Genomic DNA, 27,773 nt, shown 5'->3' on the forward strand with positions numbered 1-27,773 from the left:
CTTTTGAAAGATGTCGTTCCATATAAATGCCTTTAACGCCTGGTAGAAAATTCTTATGAACATGTTGACAAATGAAATAACTCGAGTTATTTGATTAGTGTCGATGTAATCTGAATATTGGCTTGTATTGAGAAAAGAAACGTCAGCGCTTTAATGCTTTTGAAAGGATGGATTTTCGCTGCAATTAAAGAGTAATCTTATACCAATAAAGAGAGTGAATCACTCTCTACGCCTTCTGTGCTACAGGGATGAAAGAGGATGAAGTCCAGGGTTTGTGTTTTCTTTTAAAATTCAGCTCAGGCAGAACGAACAACGCACGAGAGCATAAGGGGGGTTTGGTAGCTGACCCCACCGCTGTGGGAAGGTTGGAGCCTCAACCACCCTCTCACGGACAGGTTTATGTGCCAGCGGCATCTTTTAATACTTTTTTGGAAACACTTCGAAAATGGAGGTGCAGACATCAGAAAACCGAGATGAACAATTCCCACTGCACTTCGTATGGCAAGAGTGTGTATTTTTGCAGCCCTTATGTAAATAGCTACAGAAGGCGCAGGGAGGGATAGATTAGATGTTGTTACCCGCCTTACGAAGCTCGAACCATTGTGAGACAGGGTGCTGAGGTCACCTGTGTCCCAGGGCGAGATCCTCATCTTACGGTCAGCTCAGCTGCTGGTTGGTTTGATTTTCCTAAGGGAGCAAACGGCCCCGGGCTCCCCGGTCACCTGCAGTCCCTGAGCTGGACCCTGCGTGGGTCGCCCAGACTCCCCGCTCCCGTCCCGTGGGCAAAAGCACCAACCCCACACGCACCGGGCTCCGCTTTAGGACTTGCCAGGCTTCCCGGTGTAACGTGACAGCCGCTGGCGGGTCTTCGCAGATCAGAAAGCCTGTTTTGTTGAAAATAGGAGGCCGTGGCTCGAGGACGCTGCTCTGCGGAGACAACCCGCAGCCCAAGCAGCGCCCGGCCCTCCTCGCAGGGAGTGGGCGAGCAGGGAAAGGGGCTAGCAGACGGGAAGCCCCGCATTCCCCATTGTTTTTTCTGCTCTCCAGTACTGGTGGCAGTCGCCAGCCAGAGCTAATCGCCGGGGTATCATTGCTTTAGCTAAAATATGCCCCCATCGCCGGGACCTCAAATCCTTTGGAGAAGGCAGGTCAAGCAGCGTGATCTCTTTGCAGAATAAGGTGATTTATTAGTGATCGGAGAAGGACAATGCACTTTATCAGAAAATAGTTACAGCCAAATTTTTCCTCGGAGTGCCTTATGATTCTGCTATGGAGACTGCCTTGAAGTCTGCCACGTTATTTTAACCAAACAATCAGATACTCATGAAGCACCGAGGGAATCTGAAGCTCTTAGCATCTTTTTTTCGTTTTGAAAGGCCGCGGTGGCTGCGGGGGAGAACGGCTGCTTCGGGCGGGGGGCCGGGACGCGCGGTGCCCGGGCTGCGGCTCCCGGGGACCGTGCAGGCTGCGGACACTAGCGGGCACCGTCGAGGCCGAGACCCGGTGTAGCGGGAAGAAGGGGGGTTGCTGCTGCCCAGCAGCCGCTTGCTCATTTTTTGTGAATGTCACCAGAAAGGATGTGGGTTTCTTGTATTTCTCCATGATCTAAGTAATCGCTGGGTCTCAGCTGGCCAGCGCACAAAAATCTTTCAAGTGGTTAGCTCAAGCAGTGCATTCAACTTCTAGCTGTGCATAGTTAAAACTGGGTGAGCGGCTGAAAATCGGTATCTTTACTGATAAGTGTCCTACCGCCGCCGCGGTTGGACGTCTCTGAACACGGTCCAGCACAGAAACAGGGAACTGAAACCGAGATGCTTCTCCCGCAGTGCGAATTCGTATTTCAGACTTGCGGGCGGCAACGTCCACCGCATGGAACAGGCGAGAGGCTGCTGGAGGGGGCATCGGGTCCGACGGGGCGGGGTCTCTGCGCGGCAGGGGCAGGCTCGCAGCGGCCACGCGTGTCCGTGCGGGCCGCAGAGGGAAAGGGCCCGGCGACTGCGGGGGCACACGCCCCCACCCCCCACTCCCACTGCGGGGCAGCAGGGCCGGGACCGAGCTGTCGAGTGTTGCGGGGATATAGCCGGCGAGATCGCACTCGCACGCCCACCCGCAGCCCTTCCAGCGCCTCCCCGCCGGACAGCGGGCTGAGCCCAGCCCAGGTGGGCCCTGCGCCCCTCGGGTACCAGCTTTGGAGGGGCGAGGAGAGTACACTTTTTGCTCTTGCCACGTAAAAGTGGCTCCTGGCCGGAGGATCATCACTCGCTTCCCCACTTAAGAGCCCCCCAGCGAAGGGATGGGTGTTTGAGGGGCGGTACAGATGGGGCAGCGTGCCAACAGCCCCCAGGGGATGGATTCGCTCGACCTTGACTCGTGTTCAAAAGCCTTCCCCCAAGAAAGAGAGAGAAACATCTAGCCCCGGCTCGGTCATGCAAAGCGACTCTACTCGCATCCCTCCCCGTGGCTCTTTTCATTAATTAGGGGCTGCAACGGGTTTGGGGGAGGGGGAAGCAGCTGGAAGCCACTAATTATTCCAACTTTGGAGACAGCATCCAGATGAGCTGGGTCAGCTCTTTGGGGCAATGCTTTGTAACCTGTGTGTATGAGGCGGGGAGTGATTATGCTACTGTGCAAAGCCTCCATTAAGAATTTCGTTTCATCCTTACTCATTGCCTGCAGGATGTGTGCAGACTGCAGTGTGGGTAAACTAAGTTTGTTTTTTTTCCACGGAAAATAAACAATTTGCTGTGGCATGAGAGGGTCGTCAAAACCTGTCCTTACGCCCCCACCTCAGGCAACAATCTTTTTAACTTTTAACTGCACTCATCCTCCGCAACTCAATTTTTCACAAGCGTCTCCTCGCATCGCCCCCCCGTCCCCCTCCCGGTTTGTCACAGGTGTTTTGCAATTACGCCAATCATTCCTAAAGCAACTCATTTCTGACCCAGCACCCAACGCTCCTCAGCTGCAGTGACCTTGGGACCCTCATCGCTTTCAGAGTTCGCGGGAGAGAAGCAGAGCAGGATCCGCCGCGATGTCCCACGACACATTTAGGCTGCTCTTGTCCTCAGCCAGGCTCTCCCACCCTTGCCGTTGGGGGAGCCCCCCCGCCCCTCTCCCCGCTGTCCCGCTCAGAGGGCGGCCGGCGAGGAGCCGCCTCCGCGGGGCAGCCCGCACGGCCGGCGGGGCCGGCTGCTCTTCCTTCCCTTCCTTTCCCGCTGCGGCTGCCAAACGCCCTGCGGGCAGCCCGAGAGGGAAGGAAAAGAGGGACGCCCGCCCTGTGCCCGGTGGGGGCGGCGGAGAGGTGGTGGGGCCAGGGAATAGCGGACCCTAAGCTCGGTCCCCCTTGTGCAGCAGGCTTTCCCACCTCGGTATCCCGGAACAGGAAAGTCCTAGTTTAGCTTTCCCCCATAAGATCCTGTCTCCCTCCCCCCGCTGCCTTCCCTCGCCTTTGGCCCTTGCGAGAGGAGCCTCTTTCCGTGCGGGACGGGGCTGAGCTGCTCGGGGCAGCCGCCGAGGCGGCGGGACATGGGGACAGAGCTCCGGGGACCTGCTGGTCGGGATCAGCCTTGAGCCAGCAGTCTGGTGTCCGAGCTGCCTTGAGCACGCAGGGTTGAGTCGGGATCCTGAACTTAGTGATTTTTTTTTTTCCCCTCCTATTTTTTTTTTTTTTTCCCCACTCCCTCCCCCGCCCCCTCTTCCCTCGGTGCTTCTGAGGAGCCCGTAAGGTCTGCAGCGACAGAGACTGGGGAAGGAGGAAGAATTAAGGAAGGGAAAAGATGGCGAGTTGCAGGAGCAGCGTGGAGAAAGCGGCGTTTTTGTGCTTCTTGCTGGCCATGGGGAGCCTAACCTCCTGTGCTCGGCCTGAAGAGGAGGAAGACCAAGAAAAGCAGCGCTCCTGTCACGGTGCCTTTGATCTCTACTTCGTCCTAGATAAGTAAGTGACAGTCGCATTTAAAAACGGTTATTCACCCTTCAGTGCCTCCTTGCAGCAGCAGGGACATTGTTTCCCCCATTTTGTCGGGTGCCTTCCATACCTCCCCTCATGCCGAACATGATGTGTGGGGGAGGATCTGTATTTTTGACCCCCAAAACTTGCACATTTTGTAAGGGGAGCGCTGGCTGGGCTTTATCCTGCATTAGTTGTGCATGGAAGCTTTGGAAATCTATTCGCCATCAGATTGTGGTGTATGGGCTGTGAGCATTGGATTTGATGGGATGTTGGTTAGTGTCCCTAGCACTCCTAGATTTTGGTGTCAGGACTAGGCTAAGTGCGGAGATGTCACCTGTGTCACAGTGCCAGGGCTGTGCAGACCTTCCTAAAGTTAGCACTAGCTTGTTTGTATTTAGTGGTTGCTTTCTTACAGAGGCACTGTAAGGGTTTATAAAACATGTTTCTGGTCAACATCAACAGCAATTGCCTAAACCTGTGTTTGAGTTACATCTATTAAAACAGGTTACCAAATACTTTTCTTTAATACTAGGTTAGCTCAATTTAGTTATGGCCAGAGGGCATGGTTAAGCTCACATTCATAAGCATGTTACAGCAAGCACTAGCAAAGTGAGTGGTAAACTGGTACACCCACAAGTATTTTTCAGAGAGCACGGTTTTCTCTTTCTCCTGGTGCACTACTCCAGCTTGGCAGTCAAGGGTTAAACTCAAATAATAGCGTCTTAGTCTCCCACATGTACTCAGTGTGGTGGTTGTTACCTAATGCATACTGAATTACATATGTGACATGGTATTATGAAAGACTGAAGCCTTTTCTTTGTGATTCTTACCTATAAGCCAGGTATGAAGGCTGTATTGTGCTGTTGCCCAGTTGGGGGAACTATTCAGTCCATTAGGCCTTCTGCACAGCCTGCATGAGGCAAAAATCACCATTGCTCAGGAGCCAGTATATTCCCCTACTCAAGAAGGAAAAAAAGTCTCATTAAGTAGTGATTCTGTTTTTAGAGCAAAAGGATCTGAAGACCAAAGGCATTCTGCTTTTCTGAAAGATGCCTCAACACACCATGTAGTCATTGTTTCTTTTCTTTCACTAAGAGCTTGTTCCCAAAGTAACCTTCATGTCTAGAAAGAGGTCTGTGGGGGGCTAGTGTTAGTTCTCAAATTCATTTTCACCAGGCTTTCCAGAAGCCTGTTGTCATGCTAACTTCCTGTTCTGACTTCCCAGTAACAATAGATGTTTACAATACCGGTTCTTTCTGGGATATAGTATGGGTATTCTACTGCATGATTTCCTTCTCTACACTGGTATTGCATTCCCCTAGCAATCACCCCACTGTGCTCTTAGGCTGTTTTTCACCTCTAAGTCAGAAAGTGCTTGGCTGCTGTGATTGGTGTTATCACTCGTGTTGTACTTTGGGAAATTAAGGCAGAGAAGAGTGACTTGCTCAGATATATGTAAAGCAATAGTAAGTTGGTTGTGTAAGCAAGCTCCTCTTCAGCATTGTGGACATGACATCACAGATTTTCTTCTCACTGACTACAGGTCTTGTATCTTGGCTCAGGTGCTGTCCATTTGGTACAGTGATCCATTGGAGACTGGATTTGATTATGATTGAAGTAAAAGTAATGCACTTTGGTTCCAATGGGAAAATTCTCTTTAAGTTTTTGTTGCAGACTGAGTCTTTATAGCCTTTTAGAGGCTGAAAAACAAACTCTTTTGTACAAAGCTGTAGTAAAAGTAACTTGGGCCCCTGGGTGGTTTTAGAATTCATCCCTGCTCCTACAGAGTTGATGGCAAAGCTTCTTTTGGCCTTAATGAGATTGCATTACAATTCATATGTGTGATATTAAAGCGCCAGATCTGAGGAACCATAGGCCCCATGCTGCCTTCCTGCTGTGACCGAATGCATGTGGTACTTGGGGGAGAGGGGAGTAAGAGTGCTGACTGAGGGGGCATTTAGTTCCAGCTGTATTCTGTGACACCTGGCACAGCACAGGGAGCTTTGTGGAGGTGGGAAGGATTGATATAGTGGATAGACCCTGGATCTTGGGACAATTCACCAGGAAGGTCCTAGACAATCCATATAGTGTTACAAGGGTCAGGGTATTCCTGGTAGGGAGAAGGCAGGAAGCCAGTCAGAAGCAGCTGGTCGAATCTGAAAATGCAGTGGACACATTTTGTTAGAATTGGATCCATGCTGATACATATCTGGGAATAATTCTGGCTCTAACTTCTAATGGGAGAATCCCCAGAAAAGCCCTGCTCTGTACCACAGAGTATCCCCACATGGCCTGAGGATTGCTGCCCTTCCTTGGTGCCTTGCCAGGCTGAAGTTAGATGCATTCAGTCTTAATTAGCTGTTTAACAATGGAATTGAAGCATTGGCTCTGTAAAAACTTCAGGCTTTAATCCTGCAACCCTGTAGTGTGCTTTTTAGCTGAATGACAGGCCTTGTCTCTGAAGCCAGCCTGGGTGAACCAAGATGACTTTCAGTCTGCTTTGCTTTGGTTCCCCATAGAAATACGTAATTTTGCATCAGTAGGAGGCACATTGGAAGAAGTCAACAAACCTTTCTCCTCATGCATGTATGCACTGTGTGTAACTGCAGTGACTTGACTGGGGAATGATTTTTCTTTTCATTCTGTCAGGCAAAGTCTGTGGGGATTTAATCCTGCAGGCAACAACTATCAGATGGAAAAGATCATCTGCTGGTGAAGTTATTGGTATAATATATATGCTGCCAATTAGGAAAAGAAACTTGCTGATTCCCTACAGGTTTTTCTCTGTTTGCAGTTGATTGCAGCCTTTTATGCTAAGTTCATGGGATAGGCAAGATCAGAGCAGTAGAACTAAGGCTTGGAGGTCCAAGAAGCTGGCATGGTGAAAGGGAAAAACAGCATGTGTGGGAGGGGGACCTGCCACCATCTTCCATAGGATTGTTTGACCAATCCAGAGTCACATTAGGACTGCCTTGTCTCTGGGGATGCTTGAATAAGCAAAATCTTGAAGCTGTGAGAACTAGATATTTGCTGGCTGCAGAGGTAGCTGCCCAGAGTTTGCAATCTGGTGCTGTCTGTATGTCATATGCTACTAATTGTGCAGAGTTGAGCTTATTTGGAGGTGTACTGAAAGATTTTAAAGAATCATACTGAAGCAGCAGATTTTTTTCTGTCTGCAGCTGAGTTACTCCCTCTGCACAAGGTAAAGTGTACTGTGCAGTTTGCATACCCATCTCTCCTTGGCATGTGCTAAGATCAAGGCACACATGATATAAATATTTATATGTTTAAACAATCAAAGCTCTCGCATCCAACATAATGGATAGCTGAGTACTTCTAACTGGCTTTGGTTGCTTCATTTGCTTTGGTTGTCCAGGTGCATGAAGAACTTGTTTCAGTCCCACCTCAAAAGAGGACAGGTGGTCTTAGGGATTTGATTGCTTGACTCTTCCTGCCTTATAGTGACATCCTCATGCTTGAGCATGTAAGTAACTGTCTTTCATCCCTGCCTTGCTGTTAACATCCTGCTGTTGTTTGTAATTATATTGAAATGCACTTGTATAGCAGAAAGGATAACTGACCTCTAGTGTTTTCTAATTATAACAGTGCCTGGTAGCATTGTTATTATTGTTTATTAGAGCAACAAATAGAAACCCTTTTAAAAGAAGGACTTACAGATGCCATAAATATTTTCTCCTGGCAATGCTTGTTATGGCAGATCTGAGCTGCAGAGCTGTCTGTATTTTGCATTTACTAAGCATGAAGAGTGTTTTTTAATTATTTTTTTACTTTAGGACAGGATAGGAAGGGAGGAAAATAATGTCACATAATTCAAAGTATTTTCTCATTTTCCTGCTGGGATGTTTGCTAAGAAATTGTTTCGATTTTGAGGAAAAATGAGCTGCACAAGCATTGGAAAATGTTATCTTTTTCCATAGCACAGTCCATGGCAGCACCAGTGTCTTGAGTAAGGCCTTGGCTGATTTGATTTTAGAGCAATGATTCAAACACTCTGGGGGTGCGGGACTTGCCTAACTACCCTTTCTTCACTCCTCAACTTTCCCCTGACATTCAGGGTAGTCTCTCTTCCTGATGCTCCTGTCTCTTGGGCCCACGTATTGCCTTTTACATCACTTTTGCTTTTTCTCCTTTGCTCCCAAGAGCATCCCTTACAACAGCAACTTTAGTAAAGTCATCAGTACAGTGTGGTCAGGCAAGCCTTCTTGCTTTTAATCCATTTTCCAGCTGCCTCTCTTTAAACTTGGTAAGCATCACTCTAGAGGTGAGTGTCACTGGTAGGAAGGTGGTGGGAAAGAGCACAACCTCTGATCAGATGGGAAATTAACTACCCTGTCCCATCTCCCTCCTGGTTTTGGCTTCTGGGTCTGTGCTCCCCCATCCAACTTCCCCTTGAAAAGCCAGCTTTCTGAGAGTGGAAGGTGTCAGGTGGGAAAAAGGTTGATACTTCCTCACTTCAGGCAAGACAAAAAGCCATCAGAACAAAAGGCATTTCAGTAGCTGCTATTCTGTGCCAGCTTTTATCATTTTAAGGCAACTACAAATAATTGCTGATATCCATGTACCTTGTTTTTTCAAAAGATGACATTTTAAGCAAACAAGAGTTTAATAAATGCATTTTGTCTCGCTCCTTCTCCTGCCTGATTTCCTTGTCGATGATTTGAATGAATTTAGCACTCCTTAATTACAAATATTAGTGACAACTAATATTTTTGGCCTTAGGCTCTCACTGTAGCACTCTGCCTTTCTCTGATGTCCCCATAGTCCCAGTCCAAGAGTGTTAGGATGGAGCTGGACTTGTGGAAGCTTCTGCAGATTCTCTCTCTGCTATCTCAATCTGATGCTGATCTGTGTGCTGGCTTTATGCAGTGCATGAGAAGAGTGTGGCTAGTAGTGTTGTTGTGGTTGGAAATTGGACTGTTGGCAGAGTGCCTGGACACATGTTCTGACACCTATTTTAACTGCATTTGAAAAATCTCATATTAACTGACTCAAAACGCTGCTGAACTCCCTATTCTGTAAGCAAGAATATGTCTTCCTGCTCTGGCCAGACTTCAGTTCATCATAAAATGTAGGAACTGCTGCAGGTTAACTGCCTGTTGAGGTTGAGAGGACTTGCTGTCTGAATAAAAGTATTAGCTTTGTTCCTTAGATGTCATAGATAACAATAAATGTGTATTTAAAAATTGTGTCTATCTCTCTTCCTCCTTTTCTATCTGATGTTCCCCCCTCTCCTTATAAAGTAACCACATCATCTACATAAGACCTCTCAAACTGCCCAAAGCAGTATCTTTATTGTTTTCAAAACATAATCTGTTGGTATTTTGCCTTTGTATCTTTCTCTGTTGTGGTTATATGGCAGCCAGTGTTGTGATTTTCTTACAACCAGGTATAATTGCATGGAATGTTCCAAAGCAAATTCTTACTCAGCTTCAGACATACCTATGTTATTTGAACCAGGTTTTATTTGTTTGTATTTTGTCTGATATTATTCTGCCACATTTGCCTTTAGGCAGGGAAAAAAATATTCAGGAAAACCAATTCTCTTCCCCTCTGTCCCAAGAAAAAAAAATTCTTTCTAAAACACAGGGCAAAGCTAATAGGTAGTGGTTATTTGACATAAAAAATTTACAGTTAGTGGGAAGAAAAAGCCATGGCAGCTTGTCATTTGCAGTCTATTTATGCATGTAACTAAATCTGATTTATTTGGGGCTTGAGCCAAGGAAGTAAACCGTAAGGTTCCCACTGACCTAGGGTTTTGGTTTGTGTGCTCTCAATAATTGAGAATTCCATTACTTTTGTCTGAGATTGTAGGCCAAACACTGGTGTGAATTGTGATTTGAGTTTCAGCTTAACCTTTTCATCTCAAATGTGGAGAACGTGCATTCATTCCCAGAAGTTATTGATAGTGCAAGAGCTGTATCTCCCTGCCCCTGGGAGAGGTGCACCGTGTTAAGAGTGTTGCAGTCATGACTGGGATTGAGTGCTCTGCTTTGCTTTCCAGGTTATGCTGGAGAGGACTAGGATGCTGAGAGTAGATCTGCCAGGCCTGGTGTTGCTCAGAGTGCAGCTCTGGAGATTTACAAGAAGATCTGAAGTGGTTAGATTCAGTCTAAGCCTGGCTTTTGACTTTCCCTTTGTGCTCCTTTGGTGGCTGGGTATGTATCAAGAGCTTTAGCACCAGGTGGACAGGACTTGTGGATTATTGTAGGAGAAATAGGCAATGTTTTGAGGGCTGATTTATATAAGTCTGTAATATTGCTGCAGATTTTGTCACTGGTTTTACAGGAGAAAAGCTATCTAAAAAAGCAATTGTTTTGGTCCTGAAACCTTTTGGATACAAGTACTTTGGGTCCTGTGCTCAGGGTTCTGGCCTAGAACTAAGAAATCCATTTTCCACTCACTTTTCTGTATCATCCCCCCTCTATTCCAGCCCTTGTCTTATCCATTAATGTTCCAAGTACTTTGGAGCGAAAGCTGTCTCAGAATGGCTGTCTCCTCCAGTGTTTCTAATTGTCTTTGGAGCAGATAATATAAACTAGACTTTCCTTGCCTGGATGAATCACCCAAGGTCCCTTCTGTGCTCGAAAGAAGCGTTGTTTGGGAGAGGAGGATTCTTGTCACTTGGAATGCTCTGCTGGCTCAGAAGGGAGCAGAGGGGTGGGTGAACATGCGCGTGCATGTCTGAAACCACAACAAACTAGATGCCCCAGGGTTTGCTTTTATTGCAGAGCCACTATTAGCCATGTGCAAGCACTCTGTTGTCTCCAACATGGTTTTGGCCACAAAGAGTTCTCCAAGTAATGACAAAGTGTAAAGCTTCTGAGCAATGGGCTGTATACAGAGCCACCATTAACTCGAGGGGGTAGAGACTTATAGGGACCTGCAGACTCAATGGGTGTTGTACTTCCCTGACACCATACTCAAACTGAACTTGGCATCAATAATAATGGGCCTGTTTCTTGGTTCAGGATCTCTGGAATTGCTGCCTTTGGCTTATGCATAACAGAGGCAAATGTGCTTGGTGAAGGGGGAGTGTGAGAGTGTAGGATAAGGAGCAGCTCTGTATCTTCAAGAGGTTTCATTTTCAGCAGGTAGTAAAAGCTTTGGGTCTTGCTGCATTCTCTCTGTGTACATGTGGTAATACAAATATTTACTGTTTGGATAGTGCTGGGGTGTTAACTTTTACTGCTAAGCAGCAGCTCTGATGTATATTGCACCAGGTTGATCTGTATAAGCTCTTGACAGTGAATTTAGCTGTAACTGTGTTACACATGTCTTAGGACAGACACCTTGCAACTGTCCCTTCTGGTTTTTGCCTGCTGAAGTAACTGGGCTGGCAGTGGCACCTCTTATGCCAGGGTTATGCTGCTCGATTACTCGGGGCTCTGGCTTCCACTACCTCTGGAAGCCTGTTAGGAAATAAGAGGTTTTTAGCCTGTCTTGTGCTTTGTTGTCTTCTCAAACAGCGGTAAAATCCCAGATTGAGACACATGACTCCAACATGCTGACCATTGTTATACTGACAAAGAGTTCCACTAAGCTAGAAGGAGTTGCTCCAAAGTAAGCAGGACCAGAATCAACCCTTGCAATCATATAACTTCCTTCCACCCCCAGAAATACTCACTGACCTCCTCTTTTCCCCTCCCATCAAGCGGTAGCAATGTGAAATTCAGGAAAACAGCAGAAGCAGGAGCTGCAGCAGCAGCTGCTACTTTGAGCAGAGTCCCAATGAGGCTGGGAGCACATTCCTTCCTATGTTGTGGTTTGCTGACTCCTCTCTTTGTCTCCTGTGTAGTGGGAACAGAGCTTGTGGAGCGGAGAGCATGCTCCCAACAACAAATGGCTCCTGGGGGGGAGTTTCACTCACTTGGGCCTCATTCTGATCCTGCTTGTGTAGGTACAAACCTGGGAAATCCTGCTGTTCCTCTGGACCTGTTCCAGGTTCACCCCAGTGGAACTGGCAGGAGAAACAGGCCCTGAAATTATTTCTGTGGTGCTTGGCTGCCCGCAGCAACTGTTTATTGCTTTACGTGTTCCTTTGCCATGAGAATTAAGTAACCTCTCAGGACTGAAACATCATCGTCCCCCTTGATTCTGAAAGGCACACAAACTGCTTGTAAGCTGTGGGTCTTTGTCCACAGAGATCTTTGGGTTGTGGGGCTTGGTGCTTTGCAGCGCATATGAGGATCTCTGGGCTTCTTCAGCAGGGACAATAAAAGGAGGAAGCCCAAGGCTCAGCTGGGTGATAGCGGCCATTTTGATTGATGTGAGGAGTTGAACCAGATAGCTGATGACCTGAAAAGCAGGAAGTTTTTGAGGCATGAGACAGCAAGATAGGTCTGTCTGTAACATCTTTCTTTGCAGACAGCCACAGCACTGGCTTGGTAGGTCCATTGGGGCAAGCCTCCACAGAAGGATGTGTAGGGTTCCCTGGCTGCATCGCTTCCCCATGGCTTTCCCCAGACACTGGTGAGGGTGGATGAGCGTGTGTCTTGCACCCAGTGGTTTTTCTGCACAGTGCTGCTCTTGTGTTTCATTTATTCTTTCCTCATTATTTAGAAGTCTTCACAGTTCGTCTGAAATCTTACTGGAGTGTATTTTTGATGGCCAAACAGGCTAGGCAAGGAACCTGTTTGTTTTTTTTTACTAATAGCAATTTGAGACAACATACCAGCTTTGTCTGAGGCTCCTATGAGCACTGATAAGCTGATTCAGAAGAATTTTTTTTCTCAGTTATTGTAAGATTCTAAGGGAAATGGCAAAAGCACCAAAACTGCTGCAAAATCATGCAGTGTGCATGTCCAAGGATAACCTGTGGTGTAGAGCGTCACTGAAGACCTTGTGCTTTCTCTAGGCTTGGTAACTGTGGAGTTTGGCTTACAAGCACTGGCCATGGTCAGAAAGGATCTTGGAGTATGCTTGGAGCCTCTCACTTGCCATAGGAAACCAAGGCAAAAACTTACTAGTCTGACCCAGCCATGAAGGGCAGCAAGTTAGTTTATGCTGCCAGAAAAAGTGATCCTGCAGTGTGAAACATAAGATTCCAAGAGCAGTGAAATGCCTCAGTGTTTTCAATAATGTTGCGCAGCTGCTGTTTGTCTGTGTTTGGAGTAACATTTGACAACATCTGGCAACTTAGTGTATAGTTTAGCAAGCATTTTCCTATTGTGAATTTTTGTTTAATCTGCCATTGAAACTGCCGTTACTGGATATGTGGGTTCAGGCCTCTAGGACAACTCATGAAACCATATCAGAACAAACCCCAGAAGCATCTGAAATGTGTGTATATATATAAAAATATAAACAGAAAAAAAAATTGCTTTACAAACATGGATATTTAGAGGTGAGTTTGGGGAGGAAGAGTGGGAAATCAGTTTCCTTAAGCCAGGTCCCCCCCACTGGTGTTCATTAGGTGTTTGATGTGGCCATCGTCATCATCACTTGGGCATGATTTGCAGTGGGACCTGACATACCTGATATTTTGAGGGACATCATGGGGAAAACGATTAACTGCTGACAACTTCACTCTGTCTATGAGATTTTGAAGCATTAAAATTTTCCTGATAGTATGGCTTGTCTGGCCTTGACACTTCCCAGCAGATAAGCAACATGTGGGCGCAGAATTCCTCCTAGTGGAGAAGGAGACGCTGCTGCCACGCTGAAGTTCCTCTGCTTAGAGTTGTAGCACAGCGATGTAGGGCTACGAGCTTGAAGAGCACAGTGTGCTTCCTGTGAGGACTAGCCCATGAAAAAGACCTCCCTAGCTCTTCAGAGGTGGGCATCTCTACATTTACTGCAGGCAATTCTAGTTACTCTTAGTCTCACTGGCTCTACCCTTTCCAAGAAAGGAAGTTTCATTATAGTCAGAGTGCACGGAAGTGCATGGTATTCATTTCATCTGTGCATTTTCACTTTAAAAGTAATGATGTTTTTCCACCATTAGTGGATTATGATTTTCTGGAACTTTCAATGTTTAGGCTGTTTTGCCAGGCTGTTCTTTGCCTGAGGGGTAGATTAAAAAAAAAAAGGCAATCTGACAGTCCTAAGAAGATACTGGAAATAATTATTTGTTTGCAATATAAAGAAAATTGGTTGCTACTTTCTTTTTTGGATTGCATCAATGTCTCTGCAGCTGACAGTAGAAATTTGATACCTCATCGAAAATAGATTAGTCTTTTTCAAGTAAGAAACTGGCTATTCTATGTAGGGAAGTGACTCCATTGGAAATCCCAGGAATTGGACTTCTGTGAAAGAGCAAGTGCAGAATGAAACTGAAAGTGTCAGGACCAAGAGGAAAATAATTTTAAAAATAAATTAGAAAAAGGGGACCTGTAAATGCATCTTGCATACATTTAAAGGAAAATCTGTTTGAGCTTAGCATGTTTAGAGATTTAGCTGGGGACTTTCAGAATTACAAGTATTGGATTGCCTCAGATGCCTCCTGGAAAAGCAGTGCTTAAAGTACATACCTCATATCTGCATGGATTATTTTATAATGATATGAAAAGGTCTTATTTGCTAATAGTGCCAGCACCTTTCATTGGTGCTGTTCAGGAATATATAATCATGTATCATCCATTGCTTAGCAATTATAAATAGGAGACTTCAGAGGATCCAGATTCTTCGTTCCAGCACTCCCTAGTGCTTTGTTGCTCTCCCTTGGGGCCTGGCAATTTTTTCATTCCTTGATATAACCATTTTGTTCTGCGAATGAATCACCAGTTTTTCATAAGATTAGCATGAAAGCACAGTCAGACAAGCAAGCGTGTTCTAGCTTATGTACTTAATGGGTCTTTTTTCAGTCCTGTCCCTTTGTCTTTCCTGTTTTCCTCCGCTCCACCAGCACTGTTGCAGGGCAGGCAGTGCCTTGTTATGTGGGTTTCTGTGTGGTGATCTGTACCTTGTACAGAAGTGAGTGGCATAGTGTCTCTTGGAAACCACACACTAGAACAGTGAATTGTAAAATGGGATAGTTTTCTGGGTCACTCCCTATTTTTTTTTTTATTAACCATTTACAAGAAAAAAAGTCTAACAGTAGTTAGAAGAAGTCTACTGCTTTACAATAGTTACATTTCAGAAAAAAATCAGGTGTTCTGTTTTATATATCTTCATGTCTAAGACACCTACCTGATATGGGAGTCTGCCTGGACAGGAAAGCAAGTGAGCCATTCTCAGGAACACCAGAGTCCTAGGGAAGGATTTTAAAATAATTGAATTCTCATGCTATGTAGCCTTTTTAAAGCCTTTAAAGTGTGTGGTATAAATCCACACAGTAAAAATTGCCTCATATTTACTGTAGAGTTGCTGTTTGCAAGGCTGAGTTTGAGGTCTGAGGCCCACCAGACCATGGGGTCCCTGAGAAAGTGAGACTAAGCAGAAAAAAAGCCAGGGAGTGCCAGTAATGCAACTCTATATATTGGGAATAGCAGCATGAATGCGTGTAACTGAGTTGCTGAGGTTTTCATGAGAAATCTGTGATGGGGCCAGGGATTATCTGTCCAGAATGCTCGTCCTGTGAATTAGCTGTGAGCACTGACTGTCTCTTCAGAAGTACCTCAAAAACTTTCGCTTTTGAAAAAAATCAGTAATTCATGAAAACATTCTCCCACACATTCTGGGAGAACAGGCCATCAGTCAGGACCTTCTGTGTGGCTACAAGGGCAGAGCTGTGCTCTAGGAAAGTAAATAATCTGCTAGCAGAGATTTAGTTAAGTCAAATAAAATTAATTAAAATAGAAGAAAATACTTGTTGTGATAAAAAGGAACAAAAGCACGTGGAAGGGTTACTGAACTTGTTTAGAAGTGTTATGGTAAACCATTTCAGACCTATTTCTGCTTCTGTTTGAGTCAGTTTTGTCATGATGGTTCCTCTTACAGCTTCCATAGAGGCACTGGCAGAGTTAGCTGTCTCATCTCTGTGGACCTTTAGGGATATTGTGTCTCTAACCACCTTTGGAGTAGCCCAGGCTTAAAATCCAGAGTGGAACAAGGGATTTTACTATGAAATAAGATGAATGCAATTAATTATGTTTTGTATGCAGGTCTGGAAGTGTCAGAAATCATTGGACAGAGATTTATTCCTTTGTGGAAAGCCTAGCTGAGAAATTCATAAGGTAAAGTTTTCTTAAGATGATATTTTAATTTGCTAATAGACATAATTTATTCTTTTATTCACTGCCTCTTAGCAGAAATGTGTCTGTGACGTGGATCTGGCTTGTTCTTCTGTTTCAGTCCAATGTTGCGGATGTCTTTCATAGTTTTTTCTTCACGAGGCACTACAGTCATGAAACTAACAGAAAACAGGCAAGTACTCTACAGCTTTAATCCAGAAATACCTTCTATTCATCCTCTCAAGCAGTGAGTGGCCCCAAAACCAGAATTCAGAGCTCTCTCTCTGCCCTTGGTGTAGCACCAGCTGAAATACTTTCCACCGTTCCCAACTGGAAGAAGGCTTAGGAGGTCTTTGGGTCTCTCATTACCATTGTTTTCAGCCTTTTAAGAGAAAGGTAGCATTGAGCTGTCTGTTCTTCCTTGCAGTGTTTCAGGGAGGAGCTCTTTTTCCAGTGAAGGATTCATATACATCCCTGCGGTCCTCAGCTATCCAAATAAGGGCAGTTTTTGTGTAAGACATCTCAGACCATAAGTTCATGAGCAAAAGACTGTTTGAAAGTCCCACAGTGCTCTTTGAAGTGCACTAAGCCCAGAACCTGATGCCAGCAAGCTGGTCCTACCCAGTGCTGGAGCTCTGCCTCACCAGGCTTTCACACCCCTCTCCTGACCTGCCCTCAGACAGCACCTGTGCCAGAGGTGTCCCATTTTCATGACAGGGTCGTAAGTTTTAATGTTTGTCAGAATTTAATATCTGGCATTTGCTTTAGTTCAATCTTACTCTGCCTGATAACATACAAGAATAAACAGTGGGGACTGAATTGCACCCTTAAAATGTTAGTCCCAACACTGAATCCTATGTCCAGTTTTGTGCTCCCTTGAGTGTTTGGCTGAAAAATTATATTTTTGAAAAATCTTGAGTTTGCCAATGTTTTATCTGGTGTATATGCACTCTGTGCAGTGTATTGACAGGCTGCATAAACTAGTTGTGGTACAGAAATATCTCAAGACAGGAAAAGAGAACTTTTATTAAAATTATTTTCTCCTGTTTTTTCTTATCCAAAGGGAAGCCATAAGACGAGGGCTCAACATTCTTCAGTATGAAGTGCCTGGAGGAGACACGTTCATGCATGAAGGATTTAAAAGGGTACATGTCACAGTACCTCCTTTCTTTGATTTATACATATAAACTTTGCTTTGCCTGCTGCTGCTGTACTTAACAGCTAACAATGTTCTACATTTTGTTGCAGGCAAATGAGCAGATTTACCATGAAACCTATGGAGGTAGGCTTTGTATATCACTTGTTTTATATCTGCATTGAAAGGACAAGGATAATAGGTTTTTTATTTGACCTGCAGTAAACCCTGCCAAGAGAAGTGTTGGAGAAGAAATTGGTGTTACACAATCACTACATTCCATTTTGACTACAACTCTACTTTTTAAATGCGTGATTCATGGTTTATTAAGACCAGAGGAGACCAGTATGATCACAGATCTGACCCAGTGCAGAATACAGACCAAAGTATTACAGGCAGAACTGTTTGCCCTGCACTCAGGGGATAGGAATACCTAGAATTTCTTGTGCCTTTCTGTCCTGATGCGCTCAGCCTTGTCTGCCTGGGGTGTCCACATCTTTGTTCTCATTAGCGTAGGTATGAATGCAGTCAGCTAAGATTTTTGCATCAGTGTGGATGATCTGAGATCAATTTCTGAGTTCCTAAAATGTAAATTTTCCCTAAATTTTAAGAGGGAAATATATTTGTGGGGTTTTGTCTGTGTCAAAATACAGTCTGATTAGTTAAACTGAACACTTCTTGCCTGGATTTTATCCTGGTGTGAGATTGTTCTCATTTGTGAGCTGATGATCTCTTTGGAAGATAGAGAAATGGGTCAGTGCCTTTTTAATAAAATAGCTTGTGAGTGTAGAGTCTTCAGCAGCAGCTTTGCATGGCTTCTCAGATGCTTCTGCCAGCAAAACCAAGAGTTCTGAAGAGTCCAGATGAAAACTATTTAACTTTTTCATTACATACATCTAAGAGCTAATCAACTATTCTGTAAGGTGATGAGGAAGGAGAAAGCAGTGGATGGGATTTCCATTAATAAGCTAAAATATCAGGGAAGAAACAAGTGTTCAAAAGAAGAAGAAGAAAAAAAAATCTTCAATTTTTCAGTCTTTTTCAAACATGCTGGGCAGAAAAAAAAAAAAAGAGAGAGAGAGAAAAATGGGACTTTTTCCCCTCAAGTTGCAGGTCATTTTTTTCAAGGTTTATGTCTGTGTCTGACATGACATGGGAAGGACTGCATGGCATAAGAAACCTGTCAGAACTAATCAGTCTTTAATTTCAAACAGTATGTGAAAAGACACTTGAAATTGTAACAGATTATTTTGAAAAAATAACAAACACTTCCCTGAAAACAACATGTATTTGTATTAGTTACTTTGCCTAAGAACTATAGATGCAGAGTGGTTGCTTGAAACATAGTTTGCACAATGATTTGTTTTATTATGGTTAAGATGTTGCATTTTTCGAGGTAGTATTTGTATTCTGTACTGTGTTACATATATAGCTATCCAATGTCTATGCAACATTTTAATTTAAGCTTAGGTGGGATACACAGTGTCTTATGCATGAATTTTCTCCAGTGGACCTGATCTTAAGTTTTTCATATGCTCAGAATTCCAAAGAATTTCATTGACAGCTGAAGTTCTGGAAGTGTAGGACTGAGCCCCCTATAGAAGCACATTTCATACTGTGTTTGGTGGGAGTTGCTCCTTGAAAGTCTGCTAGAGGGGCAGGTAGGATTGTAGGAAAGCTCTTCTTGCAGAGGTATCTCTTGCCACAGTCTCTGGGCAAGGTTTATGTAGAGACATGTTTGTCAAGAGAAGAGAGGAAACCTCTTCCTCTCAGCGGTTGTATTTTGTCACTTCTTCACGTGAAGGGCCTAGCTGTAGTTCTCCTGGAAGGTGCTATATTTTCCATGGAACATAAAAGTTTGTATTTTATTTTGATTTCTGAATCTTTTGTCATATATATGCAATTTGTTAACTATCCTTCATGTAGGAGTTCGGACTGCTAGTGTTATTATTGCTCTGACGGATGGAGAATTGCAAGAAGTTCAGTTTTATTATGCAGAACAAGAAGTAAGTCACCTCCACATTTACTCAGACTATGTTAGTCAAACCTGTAGGCATTTACTGTTGGTTCCACTGATTATATATCTTTGCATTTAGTGGCAATTTTTTTTTATTTAGGCCAACAGAGCCAGAAGCCTTGGGGCTATTGTTTATTGTGTTGGAGTGAAAGATTTCAATGAAACTCAGGTAACTTTGCTTGCTATCTTCTTGTTTTATTTTTATATGTTATACTACTGCACAAGTAACAGCATCAGATGAAGGCATTTTTTAAAATTACTTTAGGCATAAATCATTTTGTGTCAGGATGATGTCTTTTTGCAAGTACTAAAGGGCCTGGTTTTTTTCACTGTAATTTTGTTTTCCTCATGATTTATGATTGTCTTTCTTTGCAGCTGTCAACAATTGCTGACAGCATCGATCATGTTTTTCCAGTTACGGGAGGCTTTTATGCCCTAAGAGGAACCATTGATTCAGTAAGTTGGGTATTCTGAAACCAAGAAAATGGCACCCTTTCCTGTATTAATAAAACATAAATTTAAAATGACTGATTACAAAAAAATGCCATTATCTAAATCTTTTAGATTCTCAAGAAATCTTGCATTGAGATCCTAGCAGCTGAACCATCAAGTGTTTGTGCAGGAGGTAAGTTTCCAGGAGAACAGTGTGATAAGGCAAATGAATGCCAGTGATGAAATGTCAGCAGCTACCTAATGTGGTATCCAAGCTGAAGCCCATGGATGTGTTAGAGCATCCCCTCAGGCCATGGCTAAAGCTCCATGTGCTCCTTCTCAGCTCAAGAAAAGAACTGTGCTGATAATCACATCACTGCAGCTGAATGCCAGCTTGGAGAGTTAGCTGAGGTAGTGCTTGGAGAACTGGGGATACTGTTTTTTAAAATATATGAGACAAGGAGGAGATAGAAGTGGTGTGAATTTGGACTGCCAGAGGTGTTCTAGGGTCTAAAGGGTGATGTCTTGTGAATTTCTGGAAAGACTGCGTTCCTGGGATCTGCAAGGACTTGTCAGCAGTTAGATCAAGATTTTGCAAAACATTCACAGAGATTTCAGGTTTATTGAACCAGATATAATAAACTGCATAGGCCAGGATACCAGATGTGTTTTCCAAAGTACTAATGTTTTACTTAATTGCAAGGAACCATTAATGTACATGGTAAATATGAAGAATTTCCGGAGAAGCTGTTGATAATTTTATGTCTTTCATGTCTGGTGTATTTAATTTGGATTTGTTTTGGTTTATGTTAGCAATTAATTTGCTGTGTCTTTGTCTACTTAAGAGGTTATTGCAGCAGAGTGACACCATAAGTTTGCTGGAAGGTACAGTTTACAGCATGGTTATTTAGATCTGATGTCTTGTGTTCATTTTCTTATACACTGCAAAAATGAACACAAAGAATTGCAATGATGCATGAAAGCTGACCTTGAAAACAGATAAAAATAGGAAACTTGGGAGAAATGTAATACATTTCACAGAAGATAAATTGTTCACTCTTACTTTCCATGTATCAGTCACGGTATAATCTTACTCTGAGTATTTCAATTTAAAATGAAATACCCTTTTATCTTTTGAACTATTCCTAAATATATAATTGTGGACTAGATGTTTGTGATAAGATCTTGTCTGTGAAAAAATAAACAATAAATATTTTTGCTTTTAAAAATCTTCATGTGGAATTGATCAAAAACATTTTTAAAGATTTGACATTTCAAAACTTTTTTTATTTCATAGTGATAAATTATTTTTTTTGCTTGCTTATTGTATACCAGGGAATTTTTTGTGCAACAGCTTATTGCAAGCTTTTCTGTTAAACAAAAATTGCATTTAGCTACATGACAATGTGAGTGTTCCAATAGGAGGGATTTCAGCGTAGTATTTGTAATTGTTTGGAACACTGTTAAAAGTGCTGGAAAGTTTAATTGGAAAACATTTTTTCAAATTGAAATTCTAAAATATTTTTCCGAAGTATTTGAGAAAATAAATTTTCAAGAGAAGATTTGCTTTTCAAAAATGGATGTATTTCAGCAAAAAGAGTAAAATTTCTAGTTTCAAAAGGAATCAATTTAGTTCCTGATTCATGAGGTCAAGCCACATCATTATTTTTGCCTGGCTTGCTAGGTAACTAATTTATCACAAACATGATTAAATATTTTCAAGTTTACTTGTGTATAATTTGCTCTGCTTAAGAAAAAAAAAAAATAAAACCAATATAAAAGTTGTTGCATTACTTGCTGTTGAAGATTTCAACACTTGCATCTGGAAAAGTTTTTTGTTGTCTTTGTGCCTTTCAAGTAAGACCAATATAAATCGGGCAGAACCAGTTTCTGTGTATTGCTGCTGATGCAGTAACATCCTGGCACTTATTTCACTTAACTTCAGAGGTTTGTCCTGTCCCTGTTGACAAAAGCATCCAGCAAAGGCTGGCACATGGTGAAGCGTGGTGCTGAATCACCAGGGCATGAAGACTTGGATCTCGCTTGAAGCTTTGCTTAGAGCAGCAGGGAGCTTGAAAATAGAAGGAAACCAAAACTGCAGCTCTGAGTGGTGCAGACTGGTGTGTTAAATGGTCTTTAGCACCAAGAGTCAGGCCTGTAATAGCTTTTATTGTTAGTCTAGTCCTTCAGGCCTCAATTGAAATGAACTCCTGCAAGAGGTTTTACAGCATGAGGCTGCAAATATTTATACTTGTGCTTGGCTTTGTTATGCTTTATTACCCCACTTACTTCAACGTGGCCAGAAGTTCATCTTTATAGCTGTGTAAACCACTGCCTCCTGGAGGGAATCTCCTGGGTCTGAACAATGTTTTTCATGGTAGTGTGAATCCAGATTCTGAATCCTGTTCACTGGACAGTCAGGTATATTTCTACTCTATTTGTAATGTGATTACTTTTTAAGTGTACTTTATTTGGACTTTTATACAAAAAATACTAAAGCCCGTGAAGTAATTTTGGTATTGTAATGCATTTTAAATTTAGTAAATTGCTAATACAGTTCACTGATACCGTATGGGTAAGATAGCCACTGAATCCTATGTAGACATATATATATACACCTGAATTTAGAACTGGCTTCTAAAAAAAGCAACATTTCTCCTCTTTTTTTTCCTAAGTCAAGAATTTTTTTGTTGGGTTTTGTTTTTTTTTTTAAATTCACAATTAAAATGCATAGACCTTTTGAAAGAGCCTTGAAATGTGGCTCTGTGCTTTTTTTATGGAGCTTATCTGAGTGAGGAGGTGATAATCAGTTAGGCTTTTATTTAGCATTATTACGAGTTTTTAGAGAGGGCTTCATGTTGCTCAGTGGAAGCCAGTTGTGATCAGGGCTTAGAGCAAACTCTGGAGCACTCCTTGTAACTGTTCTTGCTGCTGTATTGCTGATTACTGGAGAGTTAAGCTTCATTTTAGATTTGCTAGAGGTTTGGTAAATTGCTGATGAAACAATATCCATGTAGGACTCAGTGACGAAGCTATTTGGCAAGTCCATTTACAAACTGATCTTGTTCTGTGATGCTATCTGATGCTTAATGCTTTTTGACCCTGCAAATTTATCGTCCTCGATGTGGAGAAAGGTAGTTTGTTCTTCCCCCTTCTCTCTGATTTAAAGTGACCAAGACATGCAGCCTGTGAACAGGCTCTCGGTGCAGAATTGGAGGTGCCTCATATCCTGTTTGACAGCATCATTGCTTTGATTATGCTTATGGTACGCAGATGTGATTGAAAGGTTTTGTTGGATGTGGCATCCTACTGGCCACATCAACTACCAGGTGTGGATACAAGCCGTCAGCTTCTCGTCAGAGTCACAGAAGTGAAGGCGACAGCACAGCCAGTGCACACCAGCTTCAACCTACCATCTCGCTGCCAGCGCCGCCTGGTTATTTCAGTGCTGACCTTTTTCCCTTCGCTGTCTTGTCAAAAGCTACAATCTATGATCTGACAGTAACTAAGGAAGAAAAGGACGCAGCCAGAGCCAGGGTGCAAAATTAAATGGAATTAGCCATTTCAACAAGCCATCATCCAGAACACGTGAATGCTCCAGAGCATCCGAAGGGGCAGACTTCTTAACAGCAACAACCAAATTCAATATCAGCTGTTCACATTTCCATGCAGGTCTGGTATTGAGACTATATTGTCAGCTTCTGTTGGTGGACAGGTCACTACCAAGTCAGTTAGTCACAACTGACTTGCAGAGTGGCAGTGACAGTGCAAAGAAGGGAAAGAGAGGTAAACTATCTTGACAAGACTAAACTACATGTAGCTTTTACCTCCAGTGTTTTGTATTTAAAGTGTCTTACTTGTTGCCTCTTCTTAAAGTCATTGCAATAGCTCTCAATTATGCCTCTGTGTTTGTTGCCTCTTAAGACCTGTTCAGGAGGGGGAGAAGGGGAGATAAATCTACCTGCAATTTTATTTCAGCAGGCTACTTTTATAATATAAAATTGAGAGACTCTTAGCTGATTGTTCAGGTAACTGTGAAGTGGGCTGGCTGCAGGCAAGTCTAGGGTAATGTGTGGTCCCAGGAAGGCAGTAGTTCTGCTGGGTGGGCAGAGGCCTGATTGCCCTTAGGGCTGGTCATGACTATCAGGTCTGCTGGCAAAAAAAGAGATGCTCATCAAGAATAACTCTTGGTGTGTCAGCTGGGTTAAATGCAGAGTAACTCAAGGCATGAATCAGAGTAACTCCAGATTCCTGTTGAAGTAAAAAGCAGCTGAATCTACCTTAAACTCCAGTTTTATTTGTTTCAAGAAAGTGCCCTCCATCCCCAGTGGGAATGAGGAGGTATAACCCTTTCCTTAAAGTGGCCAAATTCCAATGCTGGCTTTGTGTGTTTGGCTCCTGATATGCTCAGTGAGGTCTCAAAGTTGATCAACTTTCTTCAGCAAAGTGCCAAAACATGTGTTTCACTTTAATATGCATTCCAGTAGATATTTTGGGAGGGGAAAAAGAAAGTATCTTCTCTGATTCTCATGTTCCTTTCCTTGCAGCCTGTGTCAGTTCAGAGCACTGCTCTAAGGGAAAGTTACCATGAGAGAAATCAAAGTGTGGGTTTCCAGTGCTTGATCATAATTTGTCCATGTCTAATTCACATAGAGTTGCATTATATTTCAGATATTGAGAATGTGTTTTTGGCAAGATCAAGCTGTTTGTTAAAGCACTCCAAATCCTCATGCTATCTTGCCTTGCAGTAACTTAATAGTGAAGAGCAGGCAGACTAATCTGAATATGTATTTCAGACACCTAGGCCTCATCCAATAATTAGTCCTTACTCCAAAGAATACAAATAACATGGCAGTGCATAATATGAAGTGTTATCAAAAGCCAGACATCGTATCACTAAAAATTAGGCACCTCTTCCCTCAATCCTATGAACATTGTTTTTCTTTCATTTTTAGAGTGCTGGTCCAAGTGAGAACTTTCATGCAGTTTTTTCTTATTTTTCTATGTGTAGCTTGATTATTTGTTCTTCATGATAGACATAAATTCACCTGATACCACTTTTCTCTGTCCCTTCCCTGTGTACATTTCTACTCCCAGCAAATGCTTGGCCAGGCAGATAACCTTACTGATCCCTCTGGCAACAACAGAGGGTTATTTTTCAGGTGTATGAACAAATTCAGTGCACTGCAACATGATTAGTGGTGTCAACAAGTGGAGGGCATATGCAGTTGGGATCTCACTTCTGATAGCAGCATTCCTAGGTTGGCTTTACTCAGATGTGAAACTGCTGTATCAGTAAAAAGACTGAGGTGCCCTCTCAGTATCATGACCGAAGTAACAGAAATTGAGAGCATCCAAAGGCCAGGTTTTTGACCTGGCCAGCAATAATGTGTCTGTTGTGGCAGGTCTCCTGGTGGTTTCTGCTGGTGGGGCAGAGGTGTAGGGGAAGAGCACAAAGGAAATTGCAGCCCCTGAGTCTTCAGTTACTCCTACATACAGCAGATGCTAACAGGGCTGTGCACAGGCACAGTTCTTGTATGGACTGAAAGACTGTTTTTCCAGGACTTGTACCATATGCAGAACTTCCTCTCCAATTCACAAAGGGGCTGTACAGGAAGTCCTGTTTGCATCTGTCTGAACAAAGCTGCTGCTGAAAGTGCAGCCTGTTGTGAAGATAGGAGGTAGGACTGGTGTGTATTGTTAGCAAAAACAACCAAAAGTCGTGAAGGAACCATGAGATTACATCAGTCATGTCAGGCTCACAGTATTACTCTGGTACTTTTAATTAGGGCATGGGGGTCAGCAGGATGCTTGTGGGAACATCCTTGATATGGATGTTGCTCCTTGAAGCAGTAGTGCTGCTACGGGATTCTTGACCCTTGCTGCTGAATATTGAGTGTTGATGTTTTGTTTCAGGCATAGGGCAGAGAACAATAATTATCATGTTGTAATTCTTGTTGTAACTCTGGAAGGAAATGGTGTTATTAGAAATATCTTTCATTATTCTTTTTATTTTTACTTACAGAATCATTTCAAGTTGTGGTAAGAGGCAATGGCTTTTATCATGCAAGAAATATCGACCAGGTACTCTGCAGCTTCAAACTCAACGACAGCCTTACTATCAGTAAGTCTGCAGGCTGGCAGATCTCAGTGTCCTCTGTGGCTGTGTCGGCTGAGGAGTTTCAGAAGTGACACAGCCCACCTCTCATCTGTGTTGGAGAGTCCTTGCAGTGGATGTGGGGGAAACCAAGTAGGGATCTACACCTAACAGAAGCTTGAAATGCATCTTTAGCCAATCCAGGGGATCTGTGGACATTGTATCACAAGGGTTAAGGGGTGTGTGCTGCTGTGTAAGGATATCATCATCATTGTAATGGTGTATGTGGGTGTCATATTACAGCCAGTGAGTTCTGGGTATTAAGTTTTAAGAGGGAGAAATAAAATTGCTCCCTATTGCTTTGTTCATCATGGTAAAAAGAAATAATGCTATCTTGATCCTTTGATGTCTTCAGACTCCTTATCCACGAGTTAAGGAGGATAAAGCAGGGCCCTCCCAGGCCTGCTCCATTTCTCTCTGACACCAGTTGCTGGTCTCATTGCAGCGAGCACAGAACTTGGGAACTGCCCATCCTTGCTGTGCTAAACAGTCTTTTGTTTGCTCTCTCAGCAGCCAGGCAAAGGACTGAATGGCCGAAAAAGATTGAGTGTCCAGTTTCTCAGCAATTCACTTATTCCCAAAGAGTGCAGTGCATGTCTGGCAGGGTGAGGCACAGCATGGGGAGGGGAGCTTTGCTCTCTGGTGTATGTGCTACCCTTGTTGGCTCAGCACAGTAGAGGCTTTCAAATCCTCTCATGGTCAGACCAGTGTCTTCCCTAGCAGTGAATTCGCTTACATTAGGGAGCACATGAATCGTTCCTTCATTTTGCATCCTAATTTCCTGCATGGAGGCTGCATTAAATAAACTCTGGTGGTCTTTCTTTTATTCTACTTACAGATGCCCATTGCCAGGGGGTTGTTTATTGTGGTTTACCAGGTAGACAGACTTCCTGGGTTTTTGTTGTGGTTTTTCCTTCATTGTCCCTAATGCACTGGCATTTTGACTGGACTTCACAGTGAGTGCTGACCTGGGCCTGGAAGTATACAGGAGGAAAACTACCCCGATTCCACATCTCCTCTGTGCTGTGTTCTCCTTGGGTTAGGTCTGCAGCAGATGTTGTGATGAGACACTGATCTTTGTTGGCTGGGTTTTTTACCCTCAGGCTAGCCATAAAGCGTATCACTATAATTTCCGTGGTCTCATCTCTGCCAAAACAGGGGAATGAGCTTTGTCTTCAGGTGTGCTTGGGGTGGGTGAAGCATGAAAGCACAACTCCTATCTGTTGTGCTCTAGTTAATAATTTTTTTTCCTAGGTAGAAAGAATATTCAAGCCTCTAAGGTTTAAATAAGCTGGCAGCTTTTACCAGGGTTGCACTTTTGGAAACCAGTCTTTGGGCTAGCACCTTAGCTGCTTTGGACCATTCAGAGTTGAGGTGCAGTCACAGCAGTGACTTGTCTGCTCCTGTGCCTCAGCTCACACAGTTTTAGTGGAGTGGAATTGCAAGTTTGCTGCTGGACCTCCTCTTGGTGATCATGGAACTCGGCTTTCTGGATATGGCTTTTGAAAGCAACAGGATCAGCACTGCTGACTCTTGGAGCAAAGTGCAGGGAGGCAGGAAAACAACCATGGCCTTGCTTTTGACTCAGCCTGCAGCAGACGTCTATTAAACATGGGCTGTTTCTGGATGATGTTGCCAGAGGGAAGTCTGGGGACAGGAAAAGCAATGACTACTGCAAGACAGTTCCTCAAAGTAACATCAGTCATGGCTCCTCTCTGCCTGTCTCCAGTATATGACCAGCCATGTTTATTTTTCCCCTCTGCTGTCTGTCCACTTAAGTGAGGCCTTGCCTCCTCTTGTTTGGAAATGGATGGGCAAAAACTGAACTTTGTACTTTGGACCTTTTGAGTATCTTGTGGGGCCAGAGTATTCAGTCTGAGTAGAGTTTGTGTGCAGTTGTCAGACAAAATGAATGCTGCTCAAAGCTGGTTTCAAAATGGCTGATTGCTGCT

General features: G+C 43.6%; 1 protein-coding gene across 1 annotated transcript in view; it reads left to right on the forward strand.

Moving 5' to 3' along the window:
• The first annotated feature begins 3,347 nt into the window (after positions 1 to 3,347).
• Positions 3,348 to 27,773, forward strand: part of ANTXRL (ANTXR like) — a 62,024-nt gene continuing 37,598 nt past the window's right edge. Inside the window, exons 1-10 of the mRNA XM_051618590.1 lie at positions 3,348 to 3,934; positions 16,012 to 16,083; positions 16,202 to 16,273; positions 17,144 to 17,225; positions 17,329 to 17,362; positions 19,142 to 19,221; positions 19,333 to 19,401; positions 19,608 to 19,688; positions 19,797 to 19,857; positions 25,690 to 25,788. Of these exons, the coding sequence (XP_051474550.1) occupies positions 3,777 to 3,934; positions 16,012 to 16,083; positions 16,202 to 16,273; positions 17,144 to 17,225; positions 17,329 to 17,362; positions 19,142 to 19,221; positions 19,333 to 19,401; positions 19,608 to 19,688; positions 19,797 to 19,857; positions 25,690 to 25,788 (808 nt within the window). The 5' untranslated portion in view covers positions 3,348 to 3,776. The remainder of the gene's footprint in view (positions 3,935 to 16,011; positions 16,084 to 16,201; positions 16,274 to 17,143; positions 17,226 to 17,328; positions 17,363 to 19,141; positions 19,222 to 19,332; positions 19,402 to 19,607; positions 19,689 to 19,796; positions 19,858 to 25,689; positions 25,789 to 27,773) is intronic.

The sequence above is a fragment of the Apus apus genome, chromosome 4 (assembly GCF_020740795.1).
Source record: "Apus apus isolate bApuApu2 chromosome 4, bApuApu2.pri.cur, whole genome shotgun sequence".
NCBI lineage: Eukaryota > Metazoa > Chordata > Aves > Apodiformes > Apodidae > Apus > Apus apus.